At 58.1% G+C, this 14,740-nt stretch overlaps 1 protein-coding gene across 1 annotated transcript in view; it reads left to right on the top strand.

Moving 5' to 3' along the window:
- The first annotated feature begins 276 nt into the window (after positions 1-276).
- Positions 277-14,740, top strand: part of LOC122371623 (zinc finger SWIM domain-containing protein 4-like) — a 64,909-nt gene continuing 50,445 nt past the window's right edge. The window contains exons 1-3 of the mRNA XM_043348057.1: positions 277-334; positions 1,697-1,835; positions 2,269-2,964. Coding sequence (XP_043203992.1) covers positions 2,613-2,964 — 352 coding nt within the window. The 5' untranslated portion in view covers positions 277-334; positions 1,697-1,835; positions 2,269-2,612. The remainder of the gene's footprint in view (positions 335-1,696; positions 1,836-2,268; positions 2,965-14,740) is intronic.

The following is a 14,740-nucleotide window of genomic DNA, read 5'->3' as shown; positions in this document are numbered from 1 at the left end:
CTAGATTTGGCAGCCCCAATCTGGGCTGGGCCGAATGTGGGCTGAATGTGGGCTAACTTCCGTTACATAAAATCCGTTCCTGATACGCATTTACTTGCTCATGTAACCCCGGTAAGAGTTCAGTGCAACAAACAGAGCAAAGGTTCTATAGAAGGGCGTTTCGTCTGAAATGTAATAAGTACTGATTACGTCATTTTACATTTACAGACAAAAAAGGTACAAGCAATTATTGGCGCTGCATTTGCAATGGCGCAGAAAGTGCAATTTTGGCGCGTTGAGTAATCGTGTTGGCTGAGAGCTGACGCTGAGGATGGGAGTTGGCATTTTTTAAAATGTTTTTATTGCATGTTAGTGTAGACAATAAACAATAATAGATAGGTATCTAACGGAGCGATCATCTATCTCACGCACTGATAACACTACTGAATGAATAAATTCAGTGCAGGAAGGAGAAGCATTGGTATCGACTATCGAGAGGTCCGACACGAAGATACAATGTCAATAAGGAGATTGAGATAGTTACATACGTCTGATACACAAACGCCACTCACGTGTGGGTGGATGATGCTACAGGTTACAAAAAAAATGAAACTGGTGACAGGGCTTCCGGCCGGGACCCATCCGGGACCCATGGCCCGGCCCGGAAGGAAATGGCCCGCGTCGGTCACCACACCCTGACCAAACCAGCCTTGCTTGAGAGTTGAGGGTCTCCATGAGCCCTGCGTGGGCCCCACGCTGGTCTCTGAAGTTTGAGTGCTTCACGCCGACTTCTAAGCTCCCCATGCCTGACGTCAGCCACCGCGCGGCAGCCGACCGCCGGGCGCCGGGGACTCCATGCCGCTGCCTACCTTGGGTCCCCATGGCCATGCCGGCCACTGAGGCCTCCACACCGGCCTCTGAGGGCTGAGGCCCCATGCCTGCTACTGAGGGCCCCATGTCGGCCTCTGTTTTCGAAAGGCCCCATGTCGGCCTCTTGACTCGGGGCTCCTTGTTGGCCTCAGACTCGAAAGAGTTCATGCCTTTCTGTTTTCCGGACTCCGAGCGCCAAAAGAAATCGGTTTCATCCAAGAGCCCCCCCCCATTCAATATCGGTGGAATGAAATGAAAGTACATACGTATGTAATTTATCCCTTTCAAGCTGCAAACAAACCTGAGATATATTTTTCAGGACCTATATTCAATGACTGATGCTGCATGTCAATGATCTCGTCAATCTTTAAATTGACGAATGTCAAGTTGAGTTGAGGCCTAACCATGGAGTGCTGGCGTCGGGGCCTTCGTGGCTCAGATCCAGATGCCAGATAAAAGTTTGCACTTTACTGTAATTCTTAATACTTGGAGCCACCTTCGCTGAATATTGATATTACCCGATGAAACGGTTCTCATATCGCGAGACGTTTGTTATTTCACCACTTAGTTTTTACTCGTGATCAGCATAATTCGTTCATTTATCGTTAATTGTCTTACTCGATGATCTTTCAGATTCTACCCAGAGCTATTTTCCGCCAGTGAATACTAGACCAAGAGAAGACAGCAAAGAAAGACATTAGTTTTGAGTGACTCGCTCGTTGCTCAACGAATTTTCTCGTAACACATTCTCTGGGCCGTACCCTCGGTGGCATGGTCATCAAGTCCCTCGCTCACTACGTCCAGTTTGTCAGAATGCCTCCTGTTTCATTGCTTCCTCGTTTTCCAGGGCGCATGGATTAGATTCCACGTCGAATGCCTACCGAGTCCGTTGTCTCCAACTAGCGCCGACATCAACCACCGGACCTCTCGACCTCCGAACGATAACATGGACGACCGTCCTGTGGCCTGCCTTCTGCAATTTAGAGGTAGTTGAGACCATGCACCATGCAGTTGAAATGACGCCACGGAATGTCATCCGATCATACTCTCAAGAATGATTGGAATTTGGATTAGGTAACTTTGTGATGAATGTATTTTGTTTTCACCTTTTTTGAAATAATAGTGCTTCAAACATGTTCGGGATGCATTTTGATTTGCGTTTGTATCCGCTGGTGTCCTGTTTGAGTTACGATTTCCCGCATAGCTTTGCGTTTCAATATTTTTTTTTTACACCCGCAGGTATTTCTTTTTTTTTTGTCTACCTTATTTTGAAACGCTTTCGCAGAATCCCAGCTTACACTGTCTGTGATAAGAAGGACTTATAAGTAAAGTATCGTATAAAACACCGCTGATGGACTCTCCAAGATGGTGTGTTTATATCGGTTATATCCTAATTTTACCTCTGTTTATGTTTCACAGACCTAACCCGATGATTGAAGGCAATACTGCCCTGTGGACTGAAGTCCGCCTCAGCCTGGAGCCGTGGTTCGGATTCGGCGGCGGGTCGCCTGGCGCCGCCCCTCTCCTCTCGCGGCTGCAGAGGCGCGGCCACTTTATCTTGCCGGTCCAATTTACCGAACGGCCCGGCCGCCGCACCAATCAGCTGGGCGCCGGCCCTCGCGCATGCGCACTGCGCCGTTAAAGGCCCGGGAGCGGGCTGATTAGCATTGGGATGTGAGCGGCCGGCGCGGGGGGTGGCGGTGCGCGCGGCGCGGCCAGACGGCTCACGGCGGCGGAGCGGGCCGGGTCTATGGTGCGCCGAGATGGCTGCCGTGCAGGAGGCGCCCTTGAGACTAGTGCGGCCGGCGGCGGCGGCAGCGGCACGCCGCTCGCCCGACCCTCTACTGGACATCTGTGCGCGCGCCGTGGCCGAGACGGTGCCCTTCCAGCGGATTGAGGAGCGCTACGCGCGCATTCCGGAGCCCGTGCAGCGGCGCATCATCTTCTGGTCTTTTCCGCGCAACGAGCATGACATCTTCATGTACTCGTCGCTCAGCAAGGCGGCCTCATCCGCCAGCAGCAGCAGCGGCGGCAACGGGGACTACCAGAGCCTGCCGTTCCACAAGGGCGTGCGCCTGTTGGAGACGGGCTGTGTGGAGAGCGTCCTGCAAGTCGGTGAGTGCCGAGATCTCGGCGGGGGTCGGGAGGGAGGCCGTGACCCGTCCGGTGACCTGGGGAGAGGGTGCGGGCGTCGCACTCCCGCTGGGCCGTGACGAACGGCCGTGGGCCAGGGACGTGCCTCGGAGGTAAATCCGTGGACGAGGAGTGGGCTGTAAAACGTCCTTCAGGCGGTCACGAAGGCAAAGGAGGATAGATAAAGGTTTGATATGGCGAAGATTGAACTAACTGTCGTGTTACTGTAGGTACAGTAAAAGATGCATTTTCATTTATCTTCTTCGTGAACTTTACACTGTCTCTTGCTTCATTTCATTCAGCAACTTGAAATTGAGTGTTCTTGCGTCAGAATTGTACGCAGCACTTAATGATGCATTACGTCAAGATATCTGCCATTTGAACTTATCGAAGTCTTGGCCAATCGTTCAGATTGCCAGAGCTATCTTCATTTGTACTAGTGACCCGGATGTGACACACCCGTACTTGAGTACAAAAATCCGACGCCGGATGGGAATCTACAATCGCGGGGCATCCTTGCACCGAAGGTGGACACTGAATGTTCCTGGTGGCATTGTTTCGTATCCGTTAGCTGATGAGGAACACGAGGTCGTTTCCGTATGATGTTCACCTTAGGGCGCTCAGTGCTTATTTTTGTGGACCTTGTGTCACAGGAAAACTAGCCGACAATCATAACGGTCAGATATTTTAAGCATCTGAATACGTACGGTTGGCAACGTTATTCTAACGTCTTAGAGGAATGATATGAAAGTGGAGCAACAGTGGAGCTTGTAGGTGGCGTTCAATGGTAAAAATTGCAACATAAAGCCGGGTCTTCTGGGCGTTGAGTATTCTTTTCAAATTTCAGTCACCGTGCCAAATGTGGCCCAAATCTCCGGGTCCAAGTGTCTTAGCACCGAAATGGCGGTAAATTGCTCATTGTTGGAATAAGACAGCCCTCGCAAATTAAGTCAAACACAATGAGAGATAGTGCGACGGTAAGTGCTGAAAGATGGCGTCAAATATGATATTTAGGGGAATTGAACCATTCACCTCCGCAGACTTCCCTACGTGGTGGTTGCACCGTAAACATTTATCTTTAGCGTCGAGGAAAGTGATATTCATTGTTGGAGCTGCGTCGTCGTGCTGTGCCTCACCGATAAAGGAGTCACCGATAAGTAAACGATTGAGAAGTACAGTCCACAGCAGAAGTAATGTGCGGTTTCAGTCATGGGTATGTTCTGCTTCTGAAGCTTAGGAACGATTAGCCAAACTACAATGAAACTTTGAATGTAGCTTATATGTATCGTCACCCTTGCAGCTGCAATTTTAGCTATTGACATCTTCTTTTCGATCACTCCGCATTAAACAATCGCCAGTCAAAGCCAATCGTTGAGATTGGTAAAACCCTACATTACTTCAGCGGTGGGCTGTACGTGTGCCTTACTGTGAAAGGTTCTAGGCATTGGTAAGCATCGCGGTTTTGGTTTGGTATTTCTGACTGCGTCGTCAGTCGTTCGCCATCCTGCATACTTTACCGTGGATATATCTGTATATAGAACTGTAAACGGGCTCTAACTCACGTGATTGTTTGAACTTGGCCTGCTGGACTGCGGCACGGTGCTCCCAAGCCGCTCTGCGAGCTGACATGTCAGCAACTGAATTTTCACGAGCTGTGAAACCTTCAGTGCGTGCGCCAACGCAACTCATAAAAACGACATCGCCCGACTTTGAAGTGAAATGATATAAAGTTAGTCACTCATTTGTCAACATGAGGTCACTGACCTGGTTTAGAGAAGTCGGGGATAGGAACCTCTCCCCGACTCTCTCAACCGGCTCTCTCTATCTCTCTAAGATATGCCGCTCTCGCAGCGTTCGACCCGAATCACGCGTAGCCAATTAGGGCTCCGCGAACCGGCGGTGACGTCTGTGTGATGTCTGTGACGTCAGTTGGTGGATTTACGGCCCCTGGCGCCGTCTGACTCGCCGGGCGACGGTCATGCCACCAGGACCACACGCATCGAGCCGCCGGCCGCGAAATTCTGACAAAGTCCACCAGCCCAACGGCGAGTTCTGACAGAAACCACGAGCCGATCGGGCAATTCTGACAGAAACCTTGATCCCAACGGCAGATTCTGACAGAAGCTGCGGACCGAGTAACGATTTCTGAGAGAATCCCAGAGCCGACAACTGAGAAGACGCGAGCCCACTGCGTCGGGCGGCCAGGGTGCGGCAGAAGTCTCCATGTCGCGTTGCCTAGGGACCCATTCTCCTAGACGGCTATGTTCGAACTCAAAAGCGGACTGGTTGGAACTTGGATGTGGCGTGCCTACTGCTTAGTGACTGGGCTGCATCTTACGCTTTGTTTTGCCCTGATGAAGAAACAAGCGTCAACTTTATAAACTCGACAATTTGCCCAGCTCCACCGTCGTCCTTGCTACCGCTGGATCCCCAGCCCCGCCGCAGTCACCGCAGTTTCTGGCCTTCCCGCCACCACCAGGCCCCTGGTCTTGCCACCGCCGCGAAGCTGCACCCCTAGCCCTGCCACCGCGCGCACCGCGCCGCTGCGCCCCCAGCCTTCCCACTGTCACCGCTGCACCCCCAGCCTTGCCTCTGCCACCGTCTCGTGCCGTGCGACCGCCGCCGTCTGCTGTTCAGCTGGGGGCGGGCGGCCGTGTCGTCGTCAAGGACTGTCTGAGACGCCTCCAGCCAGCGGCGGCCCCGGCGGCGGCGGCGGCACAAAACGATGGTCTGGCGGCGGCGGCCGGACGTCCCAGCGGCGGTCCCTGCGGCAGTCCCAGCCGCCCGCAGTGCCCACATCCGCCATCAAGGCGCTAATGGTGTCCGGCAGACCCCCACGGACCGACTCTGGTCGATAGTGACCGGTCACCGATGGTCACGTGGGGATGGCGTGGGCTCTCAGGTCGCAAGTGGTCAATGATAAAAATGGTGATGATTTTGGTATCGCGTCGTATTGCGTCAGGTAGAAGGTGATATGAAGTAAATGGGCACAGATCAAGTGCACCGATTCTTTGAGTAGAGCTAGCTCGAGAAAACTATGTTGTAGCCTGTAGGGCGCTGCGACATGGTATGATCACAATACCATACCCCTTGTACCATACCCCATACCAAATCATACGATTTGGCCTGCCCTCTGTGTCCGACCAGTGCTGTCGGTTCTCGCGGGTGGCGGGGCCGGACCGGCACCACTGACCCCCGGCGCCCGGTCGGCGGGGCGGTGCTCTGTAATCCTCCGGTCCTCCGGCCGGCCGGCAGTGGCCGTTTGTTACCGACCGGCCTGTACCGGTCACACGACCGCCACTTACCACCCGGACGGCCGCGCCGGTTAGCACTTACCGGCCGATAGGTGGACGACAAAAAACCGCGCCCCACGGTAGTGATCACACCCATCACACTGCGGACGGGACGGACCTCGGGCGGCCGGCGGTACGTCTGAGCTCTGAGCAGACGTCTGACGCAGTGCCGCCTGTCTGCCGACTCACGACGGGACTGCAAAACTCCCCCATGAACAAGGAGAGACAGTCACCGCCCGCAGTGCTGTCACGTTTTATGAATTTGCGGCGTCTCGATGGTCTTCTGTGGCGGCGGCGGCGGCGGCGGCGGCGGGGCGCAGGGGTTGTTTCGACTGGTTCTAGGGAGAATGTGTGCGCCCGCGGGCTCCGCGCTTGCTCTCTTCCCCGGATGATTCCAGAGCCGGAGCTGAACTAAGCACCGAACATGGAGCAGAACTGACTACTAGATCACGGTCGCGCTGACCACTAACCACCGCCCGGAGTGGGAGGCGGTCCGACGGGGCACAGGTCGGCGGCGGAGCGACGGAACTTCCACGACCGCCGGAAATGCCTCGCCTTGTCCACGACCGCGGCCTCTGTTCTCAGCGGGCGGCCGCCGCTCGCAGCGCCCTAGGCTCGGACATATGCGGTCCGAAGGTCTGACATGGCATAATTCGGCGCCGGAGGCTGAGATGTTACTCGCAGATTCGTGCGGCGCGCACGGAGTGACCGCAGCCGGGGCGGGGCTGGCGGGCGGCCCTTCTCAGTTGACCGACACTCCGGTTCTTAGTGGACTCGTCCAGAATCTGCAAGACGCTTGTGGACAAGAGGTTTCGGAGCTCTCTTCCGACGTCCTAATGACACCAGCTACCAAGGCCGTATGGTCCCCGACCCCCTGTTCGACATACAGCAGCCGCTCCGTGCTGTCACCGCCCCGTGAGCCGCCGAGGTCACATTCCGTGACCATGCCGGGGCGTGAGGCGGCGTCTGTCAGCCCCCGCGACCCCCGCGGCGTCCCGTCCCCGACCGGCGTCATGGCCTGACCATCGATCACGGCCACAGCCGACCGGGTCCCGGCGGTGCAGTGATTGACCGTCGAGGGCCGCCGGCATCTCGGGGGGCCCGTGTCGGCCGTGCGCCGCTCCCTGCCGGTCGAACAAAGGCAGCCAGCCGCTGCATTGTTCGAACTTCCTCCAGAAGATCCTTAGACTTTTTAGGCTGTTTGATCTTGATGGCGATCGAGGCTGATCTGTCAGGCACGCCGGCCGGTCGGGGATCTGCCGCGTCCTGCGCGATGCGGACGCTGTATTCGCCCACCTGCCCTGTCGCCAGCACGGCCGCTATACTCCTGCTGTTTCCTGCCTGGCTTATATCCTGCGGCGTCACGACAAGCCCCGTCTGCGTGTGGTGACGCCACCTGAGCTCTCGGGCGACCTCCGGCGCAGCTGGCCCTGCTGTGCCGGCGCGACGGGTCGGCTCGAGGGCCGATTCAGCAGGCGCACGTCATGCTGCCCGTGCTGAGGGTGTGCTGGCTCGGCACAGAGCAGCCACTCAGCAGAGTGGGGGACGACTCAGCGGGTCTTACCACGTCACCGGGCGGAGCGAGCGGTCCGGCATCAGCTGCTGCCAGTGCGCCGGCTGGTGCCGGTACGGGCTTCTTTCTCTCAGGATCTGAAGCTATTACCCAATGCCCAATGCCATCTTAAAACTTTTGCCGGCCCTTCCACTGATGTTGCTATTTTTCTGATGTTAGTAGGCCGGTCCCTGTGGTGATCTCTATAGTTGCCATTTGGTTCGCTGGTGCTCGCCCCGTGATGCTGGTTTCGGTACCTCTGAAGCTGGTACCGGCCTCTCTGGTGTTGGTGTTGTTACCCTGTCCCAAAACCTCTAGTGTCGCGCCCTGCCCTTGCCCCGATGTGCTCGCTCGCCACCGCTGCGGGCGGCGGGGCCACAGGCGGCCTCAGTTGGCTCGTTATTGGCAGCTTGGTGCTGATCTGGGACACAGATAGCGCCACGGCCCTGTTTGCCACCCCTAATAATACTAATTCGTGGAGGCCATGCTCCCGTTTTGTTCCATAATAGCGGCGCTATCTATTCTTTCGCTGCCTTTTCAAAACGCTGTGACTGACGAGGTTTTAACTACTTTCCCTGCACGCTGGTTATTGTTTTGTGCACTTCACCTCAGCGCAATGTCAACTGCAAGCCAATTTTCTGTCTACGAATAAACCTATAATATTTTAAAAGAATAAATGAAATGAGCTTGAGCGCATTGTCATAACTAAGGGCCGGTCCTGTTAATTGGCTCAGCGCATCATTTTTAGGCCTTTTGTGAGCTAATTATTTGCATCTAGAGTGAAATTCAGCCGACGTATTTTATTTTTTATTTTTCACTGCGTTGCTTGTTACTCCTTTATCATTTACTTCTGCTATGAAGTTGTGTTGTGTTGGATGGATGGAGTTGTGTTCCTGCCTCCAGGGCAGCGTTCGGTACTCTCCGTCTGCGGCCTGTGCCCTCTGACCGACCTGCAGCTGAACTCTCCCAGCCAGCCTGCCAGCCGTCACACCACCTGTGTGGCTTCACGGGGGCCGTGAGCGCTGGAGAGGGGAGGGGACCGCGTCAGAGGCCGTTTTTCTGCGGCGCCGGCGGCTGGCGGCGGTGGCTGCGGGGCTGTCGTTTTGTGGCATTGATTCGGCTGGCCGGCGGCGGCGGCGGGCGGGCGGCCAGGCCGGGCTGCGGTCGATAGGCGGGCGGAATCAGCGCTCCCCGCGCGCCTGCCTCCGCGCCGGTACCGGTACCGCGCACGGGTACCTGCGGTACGTCCGTTACTGCCCGGAGCCGTCGCTTCTCCCGGCGGAACCCCGGCGCCCGGCGGCGGCACCGTCTGGTCTGTCTCCTGTCTGTACCGGGCTCTGCTCTGCAGCGCATGTCCTCCGCCCTCGCCATCCGTCGAACGCCGGGCGCCGAGCACCGTCCGCCGTCCGCCGTCCGCCGCCATCCGTCCAGCGCCGTCCGCTAGGCGCCGGCGGTGTTCGACCTGGAGCCGGTGGTGGTGCACTGGCGCCCCCCCCCCCTTCCCGGGTGGATGTCACACCTCATAGCTCGTCGACTCCCGGGGCGGAGGTCACAGATTGCTGGCCCCCCGGGCACAGGTCACCGATTGCTGACCCCCGGGGCCCGGGCAGAAGTCACCGGTTGATGACCCCTCGGGCATAGGTCAACGATTCCCATGAACGTCGGCCGCGGCCTGTGTCATGTATGTCAACACTGAGCGGGGGCTCTGATCGCCCAAGGCCCACTCCGCGGAACTGACAGCGCAGTGTTTGGCAGCGATGACCGGCCGTGCGCCGCCCAGCGCCGGAACTCGAGTGGTATGTCCGCGCCGAGGTTTCTGGCAATCCCACTTTGATATTGACTGAGCAGTTAGCGTTCCGCTAACACCGCTCCGTGATGGCGGCTCGATATTCAATGGGCTGTTCTCGGCTCTCCATTGCACGCTATCATGAACACCTACATAGCGTCACGATACGGGCGGCCGATAGTGGGCCGGGACCGGCGCAGAAAAGCGCGTGTCATTTGCAATGCCCTGTCCGGGTCGATACACCAACTGCTAAACTTGGGCCGCGCTCGTGTTGAAGGAGCCACGGGGGATTTGGCGTGTCTGCCAGTGATGCATTGCACCATTTCCCCGTAAATTGCATTTGTTTGATTAAATGCCGGCTGGTTTTGCGTGATTACTCATTTTCCTGACAAGGTTATATTTTCTTAGCGTTATGGCATTGACTTAAGTATATAGCCCTTGGTCTTTGCTGACAGTTATACGACCGTGGGCGGATAATTAAAGTATACTTTAGCGGTTGACCACGTCGCCGATGCTGTACTGGGGTGATATATACCGGCGCTAAAGAAGCCCCTTTCGTATCGTTCATCTATCACTCGCCCCTACCTTGCTGTGTCGCCTGTTTTTCAAAGAGGTTCGCCGGTGATCTAAGGCTCACGAAGTTCCGTGCCCCGCTTCAAAGAGATCCGTGCTCTGCTTCAAATATCCACCCGCGCTTTGCTTCAAACGCTCGCTCGTGCTCTGCCACAAAGTCCCGTGTCCTTCATACTAACCCACCTGCGTTTTGCGTCAGCTCGTGCGCTCAGAGACTCTTTCGCTCCTTACACCATATCCGCGCCCTTCCCTTACCTCAAAGCGGTTCGCCCGCTCCCTTCCTCACAGCACCCCCACCTCCCCGGGTGGCCAGGTGTGTCTCGAACCGTCCACCGTCCCTGTCTCCCCGGCCTCACGGGAGGTGCGTCCGCCGCAGAAATAGCCGCCGAACTGATAAACAGAGAGCCGGCCGGCCGGCGAAGATGGACCGATAAGACCGCCGGCTCCCACCCTTCCCCTGTAAACAGGCCGCGTACGGCTGGACCAATATACCCTGGACTGGACTTGCCGAAGGACTGGGGTGGATCAGGGGAGAGCGGACCCAGCTGGGGGCGCGCGGTGACCCTCAGCGGGGTACTGGGGCGACGCTGACGACATACCTGCTCCACTGCGGCGCCCCGCCCGACTGGGACCGGGGCGCCGGGGTGCCGCTCTACCTCGCCGAGTGGTCCCCTCTCCGGCCGCGGGCGGTCCTCTATCGCCGGCGATCTAGTCCGCTGGCCGACCCGACCCGCCTTTGGTAGCCGCGGTGGCGGCGGCGGTGGTGGTTTTCGGAGCCCTTTATCGTCCAGGAATGCGGTGCACCGGCCGCTGGCCGTGGCGGCGATCGACGCCGACTCACCTGCCGCCGCGCAGAACCTGTATGCGCCCATTGTTTGGCCGGCGCGGTGCGAAACCGATCCCGGCCGGTGTGTGCGGGGCGGGGCGGGGCCGCCCGATCGGCTTCCACCTGCCACCCCGCGGCTGAATGGCTGCTCTGAGGGGCTGCGTCTGGGCTGAGGGAGAGCGCTCCCGTGTGAACGGCGCGCAGCTGCTGAGAGACGGACCACCGCGCGCACGGGGCACGCCCGACTGGTCGCGCCGGAACCCGAGATCGGCGCCGGAACCGGGCCTGGGCGACATCGCCGGCGGCGCTGCGCCTGTCCGGCTTCCCTGCGTCACCGGCGCGCCCGGCCGGTCACCGACCGTGGCGTGCTCCGGTGCTCTCCTGTTCCGGTGCTCTCGTGTTCCGCTGCTCCCCTATGCTCCAGTGATGAGGACCGTCCTTCAGTCTCCTGGCGTTGGATGTCGTCTCCCTTCCCACCGCCTGTCCATCCGTCTGCCGCCCGTCCTTCGGGCCTGTCTGCACGTCTCGTGTGGCCCACTGCGATCTCTTGTTGCTGGCTCCAGTTCGCACACCTCCCCTCTCGTTTTCAGCTGCGAACGGGCGGCGCTGGCTGGTCGCTGTTATCTGAGCCGCCGGCCGGCCCATGAGCGACATTCCACGGCCGTTTCCGCCGCCCGGCCCAGAGAGCGGCGGCGGCGCACGGCCGCCGTGTCCCTGGCGCTAGATAGCGTCTCTCGGTAGCCGCCGGTGACGGTCCGAGCGCTGGCAGCGGTGTGTGTCCTCCGCGGAGGCCGCGCGGCGGTGGGGGCGGGGGCGGTCGTCCGCCCGGCCGCCCCGGGCGCGGCGAGCGACACTGTTCGTGACGGCTGGCGGCGCTGAGGGCCGCCGAGACGCCGCCACCTGCCCGCCGCCGCCGCCGCCGCCGCCCGAGGCCTCGCACATCCGGCGGGCACGCTCCGCCGCGCCGCCGCCGCCGCGGGTTGTGGCTGCCGGCGGCGGCGGCGGCGGCGGCGAGTGAGTAGCCTTCGTCCGCCGCCCGGCCAGCGCGCTGGGCAGTCTGCCGACCGGCAAATCCCCATGCAAATCCGAGCGGCGACCACAATGGTCGCCATGACCGGCAGAGCTTGTGGCGCCGGCGGCGGCGGCGGCGCTGGACGCTCGGGACCCCGGACACGTGCCCGGCGTGAATCCTGCAGCGGGGCGCCCGCCGCCCGCGATTTTATGATATTCCGGACGTGGTGGATATGGCCGTTAGCCATGGGTCAGAGCCCACTTGCGAAATTGGATGGCATTTTTCACAGACCTTGTCTAGGGAGTGCATGCGGGACAGGACTTTTGTTATTCGCGTGACCTTTGTGAAAATGGTTGAACTTCCTTTGTGAAAATGGTTGAACTTGAATATAAGGAAAAGTCCTCGTTATATCTTTACTCGCAGTGTAGATATTTTACCGTGTACCTTCTTGCTGTGTTTGCGTTCTGTTCAAATATTATTTGAATCAAGCTGTCAGAGATTCTACCTTCTTGGATCATTGCACCGTATTACCTATTATCCATCATTATGTGCCATGATCATGCTATGAGACCCCACGGGCCTCCTTCAGCCCAGGACGTATCTGACCCCATCCAGTGCCGCCGCCGGTGCCTGTATCACTCCATCTCCTATCCATGACGGCGGCAACGCCCTCCCGACGACGCCCGGCCCGTAAATACCAATTATTAGCCTTTTATCGACGTGATGCGGAACCAATGAGCCGTCATGTGACAATCTGTATCGGGCGATTTATTATTTTTGCCGGGCGCACACGACTACTGAATCAGGAGTATCAGGCTGTCGATCGGTCAACGAACCCGACCTCCCTGGGGCCAAGTTTGTATAACACGCATGGGTGACGCTGAGCCGGCCGTATGCCGTATGCCGTGCACCCTCGACCGGCTCGATATTCAGCCATCTGTCGCCCAGTGCAATCAGGCTGCGTTTACAGAGCTTTAGATGCTTAGATGCTGGAATAAGTTATGTTTATTTTGCAGCTTTGGAATGGCGCTTGTGCATTTTGCCGAAAGCCGGCTTATGCGGCGATTACCTTTTTGTTTTATCATCCCTTAGGAAGGCATGCATGTACCTAGTTGTGTTACGAAAGAAAAAATTACAAAATCCCGGCCATTCTTGCATTGAGGCGCTCTACAGCACCTTTCCTCTATGGCGGAGGAAATAAGCTGCCGTTAGTTGAGCCAAAATTCAGCTTCCGTCCCCAGCAAAATGCCGAGGGCTGAGATTCAGCCGGTATCCCCCAGCTCAGCAGCCGCCCGTCCTAGCTCATTCATTGCTTGGCTCGACTCGGCCTGGCACGGCTCGGCTTCACTCACAGCCTGGCACTGCTCAGCCAGGACATTGCTCGGCTCAACTCTCAGGCTCGACTCTTAGCAGCCGTCCGCCCTAGCTGCTAGCTCAGGCACTGCTTGGCTCGACTCCGCCTGGCACAGCTCAGCCGCAGCCTGGCTCGACCCAACGAGTATCTGGCTCGGCTCTCAGCCCGCCTGGCTCGGCCCAGCCGGCGCCGGCAGTCCGACCCATCTGGTCGGGGCGTCTGGCCGCCGCCGCCGGCTGCTCCCTCCGGATGGACCGGTATTGATTTAACGAATTACTTGGGCTCGTTAGGCAGCGCCGCGCCTGTATGTGTGTGTGCGCGCCGATTGGACCCGCGGCGCGGCGGCCGGCGCCGTCCGTGCCGGGTATTGTCTCGGGTCCCGGCGGTAGGACCGGACTGCCCCGGGCGGGGCTGCAGGGAGCGCCGCCGGCGGCTGACGCACGGCGCGCACATACACACCATTACACCGACGGACGTGGCGAGGGTGGGATGGCGCAGGCGGCGGCGGCGAGCACGGCACAAGAGGGAGGGGGCAGGGGCAGCGACGCTGACGGCGGCTGGCGCGGGGAACGCTTTTTTGGGGGAGGGGTTGTAAAATGCGAGTTTGAGTGTGTTACATAAGGTTCAGTACTAGTAGGTTGTATTTTGTTCGGCAGAGGCTGCACCGAGATGTTACATTGCAGACAACAGCCGGATGTCAGTGATAGTGGTCAGCAGACGAGCCTTGTAAAACGTCTCTCCAAAGTCCACGGAACGGCCCATTCAGCCAACTGGCGGAGAGCTGGGGATAGGCCGCACGGCTGCGGTGCGCAGAGCCCGACTTCCTTATCTTCCCCTTTGTTTCATGAGTGTTCCCGGTTCCGATTTCCGCGCCAGCCACCAGCAGATGTGCAATGCGAATTTATGTATGGAAAACGTTTCGTGCATCTGCCTGTAAGGGCCGGGTGGCACGCATAATCTGAGGGCCGAGTGGCGTGGCTTTCATATCAGGCACTGCGGCAATCTGTCTTATCCTCATTCTCAAGTCAACAGACCGCTCAACTCTGCTGTCTGCAGCAGGCGACTGGCGTCTCCCCAGCACCCCTTCCCCGAAAGAGTAGACCCCTTCTCTCCATTCTCTTGTGTGGCCGACGTTGTCCTGAGCCTGAGCAGTTCCCTGCTTATTGAGTCGGAAATCGGCGGTTTTCCTGCTGATGACTGGTCTTCCAACATCATCTCTACCCGCTTCATTGCTTCGTACTCCGCTCCCCCGTCATCAGCAGACAACGGCCACTGGCAACGGTGATCAAATGCAGCGTTAGTAAAAGCGATTGTCTGGGCCTTTTCTAGGAAATGTGCCTCCCTGTTCCCATTGCGAATCAA

Source organism: Amphibalanus amphitrite, unplaced genomic scaffold (assembly GCF_019059575.1).
Source record: "Amphibalanus amphitrite isolate SeventyFive unplaced genomic scaffold, NRLGWU_Aamphi_draft 001264F_arrow, whole genome shotgun sequence".
Classification (NCBI taxonomy): Eukaryota; Metazoa; Arthropoda; class Thecostraca; order Balanomorpha; family Balanidae; genus Amphibalanus; species Amphibalanus amphitrite.
This window is presented reverse-complemented; position numbering and strand designations above follow the sequence as displayed.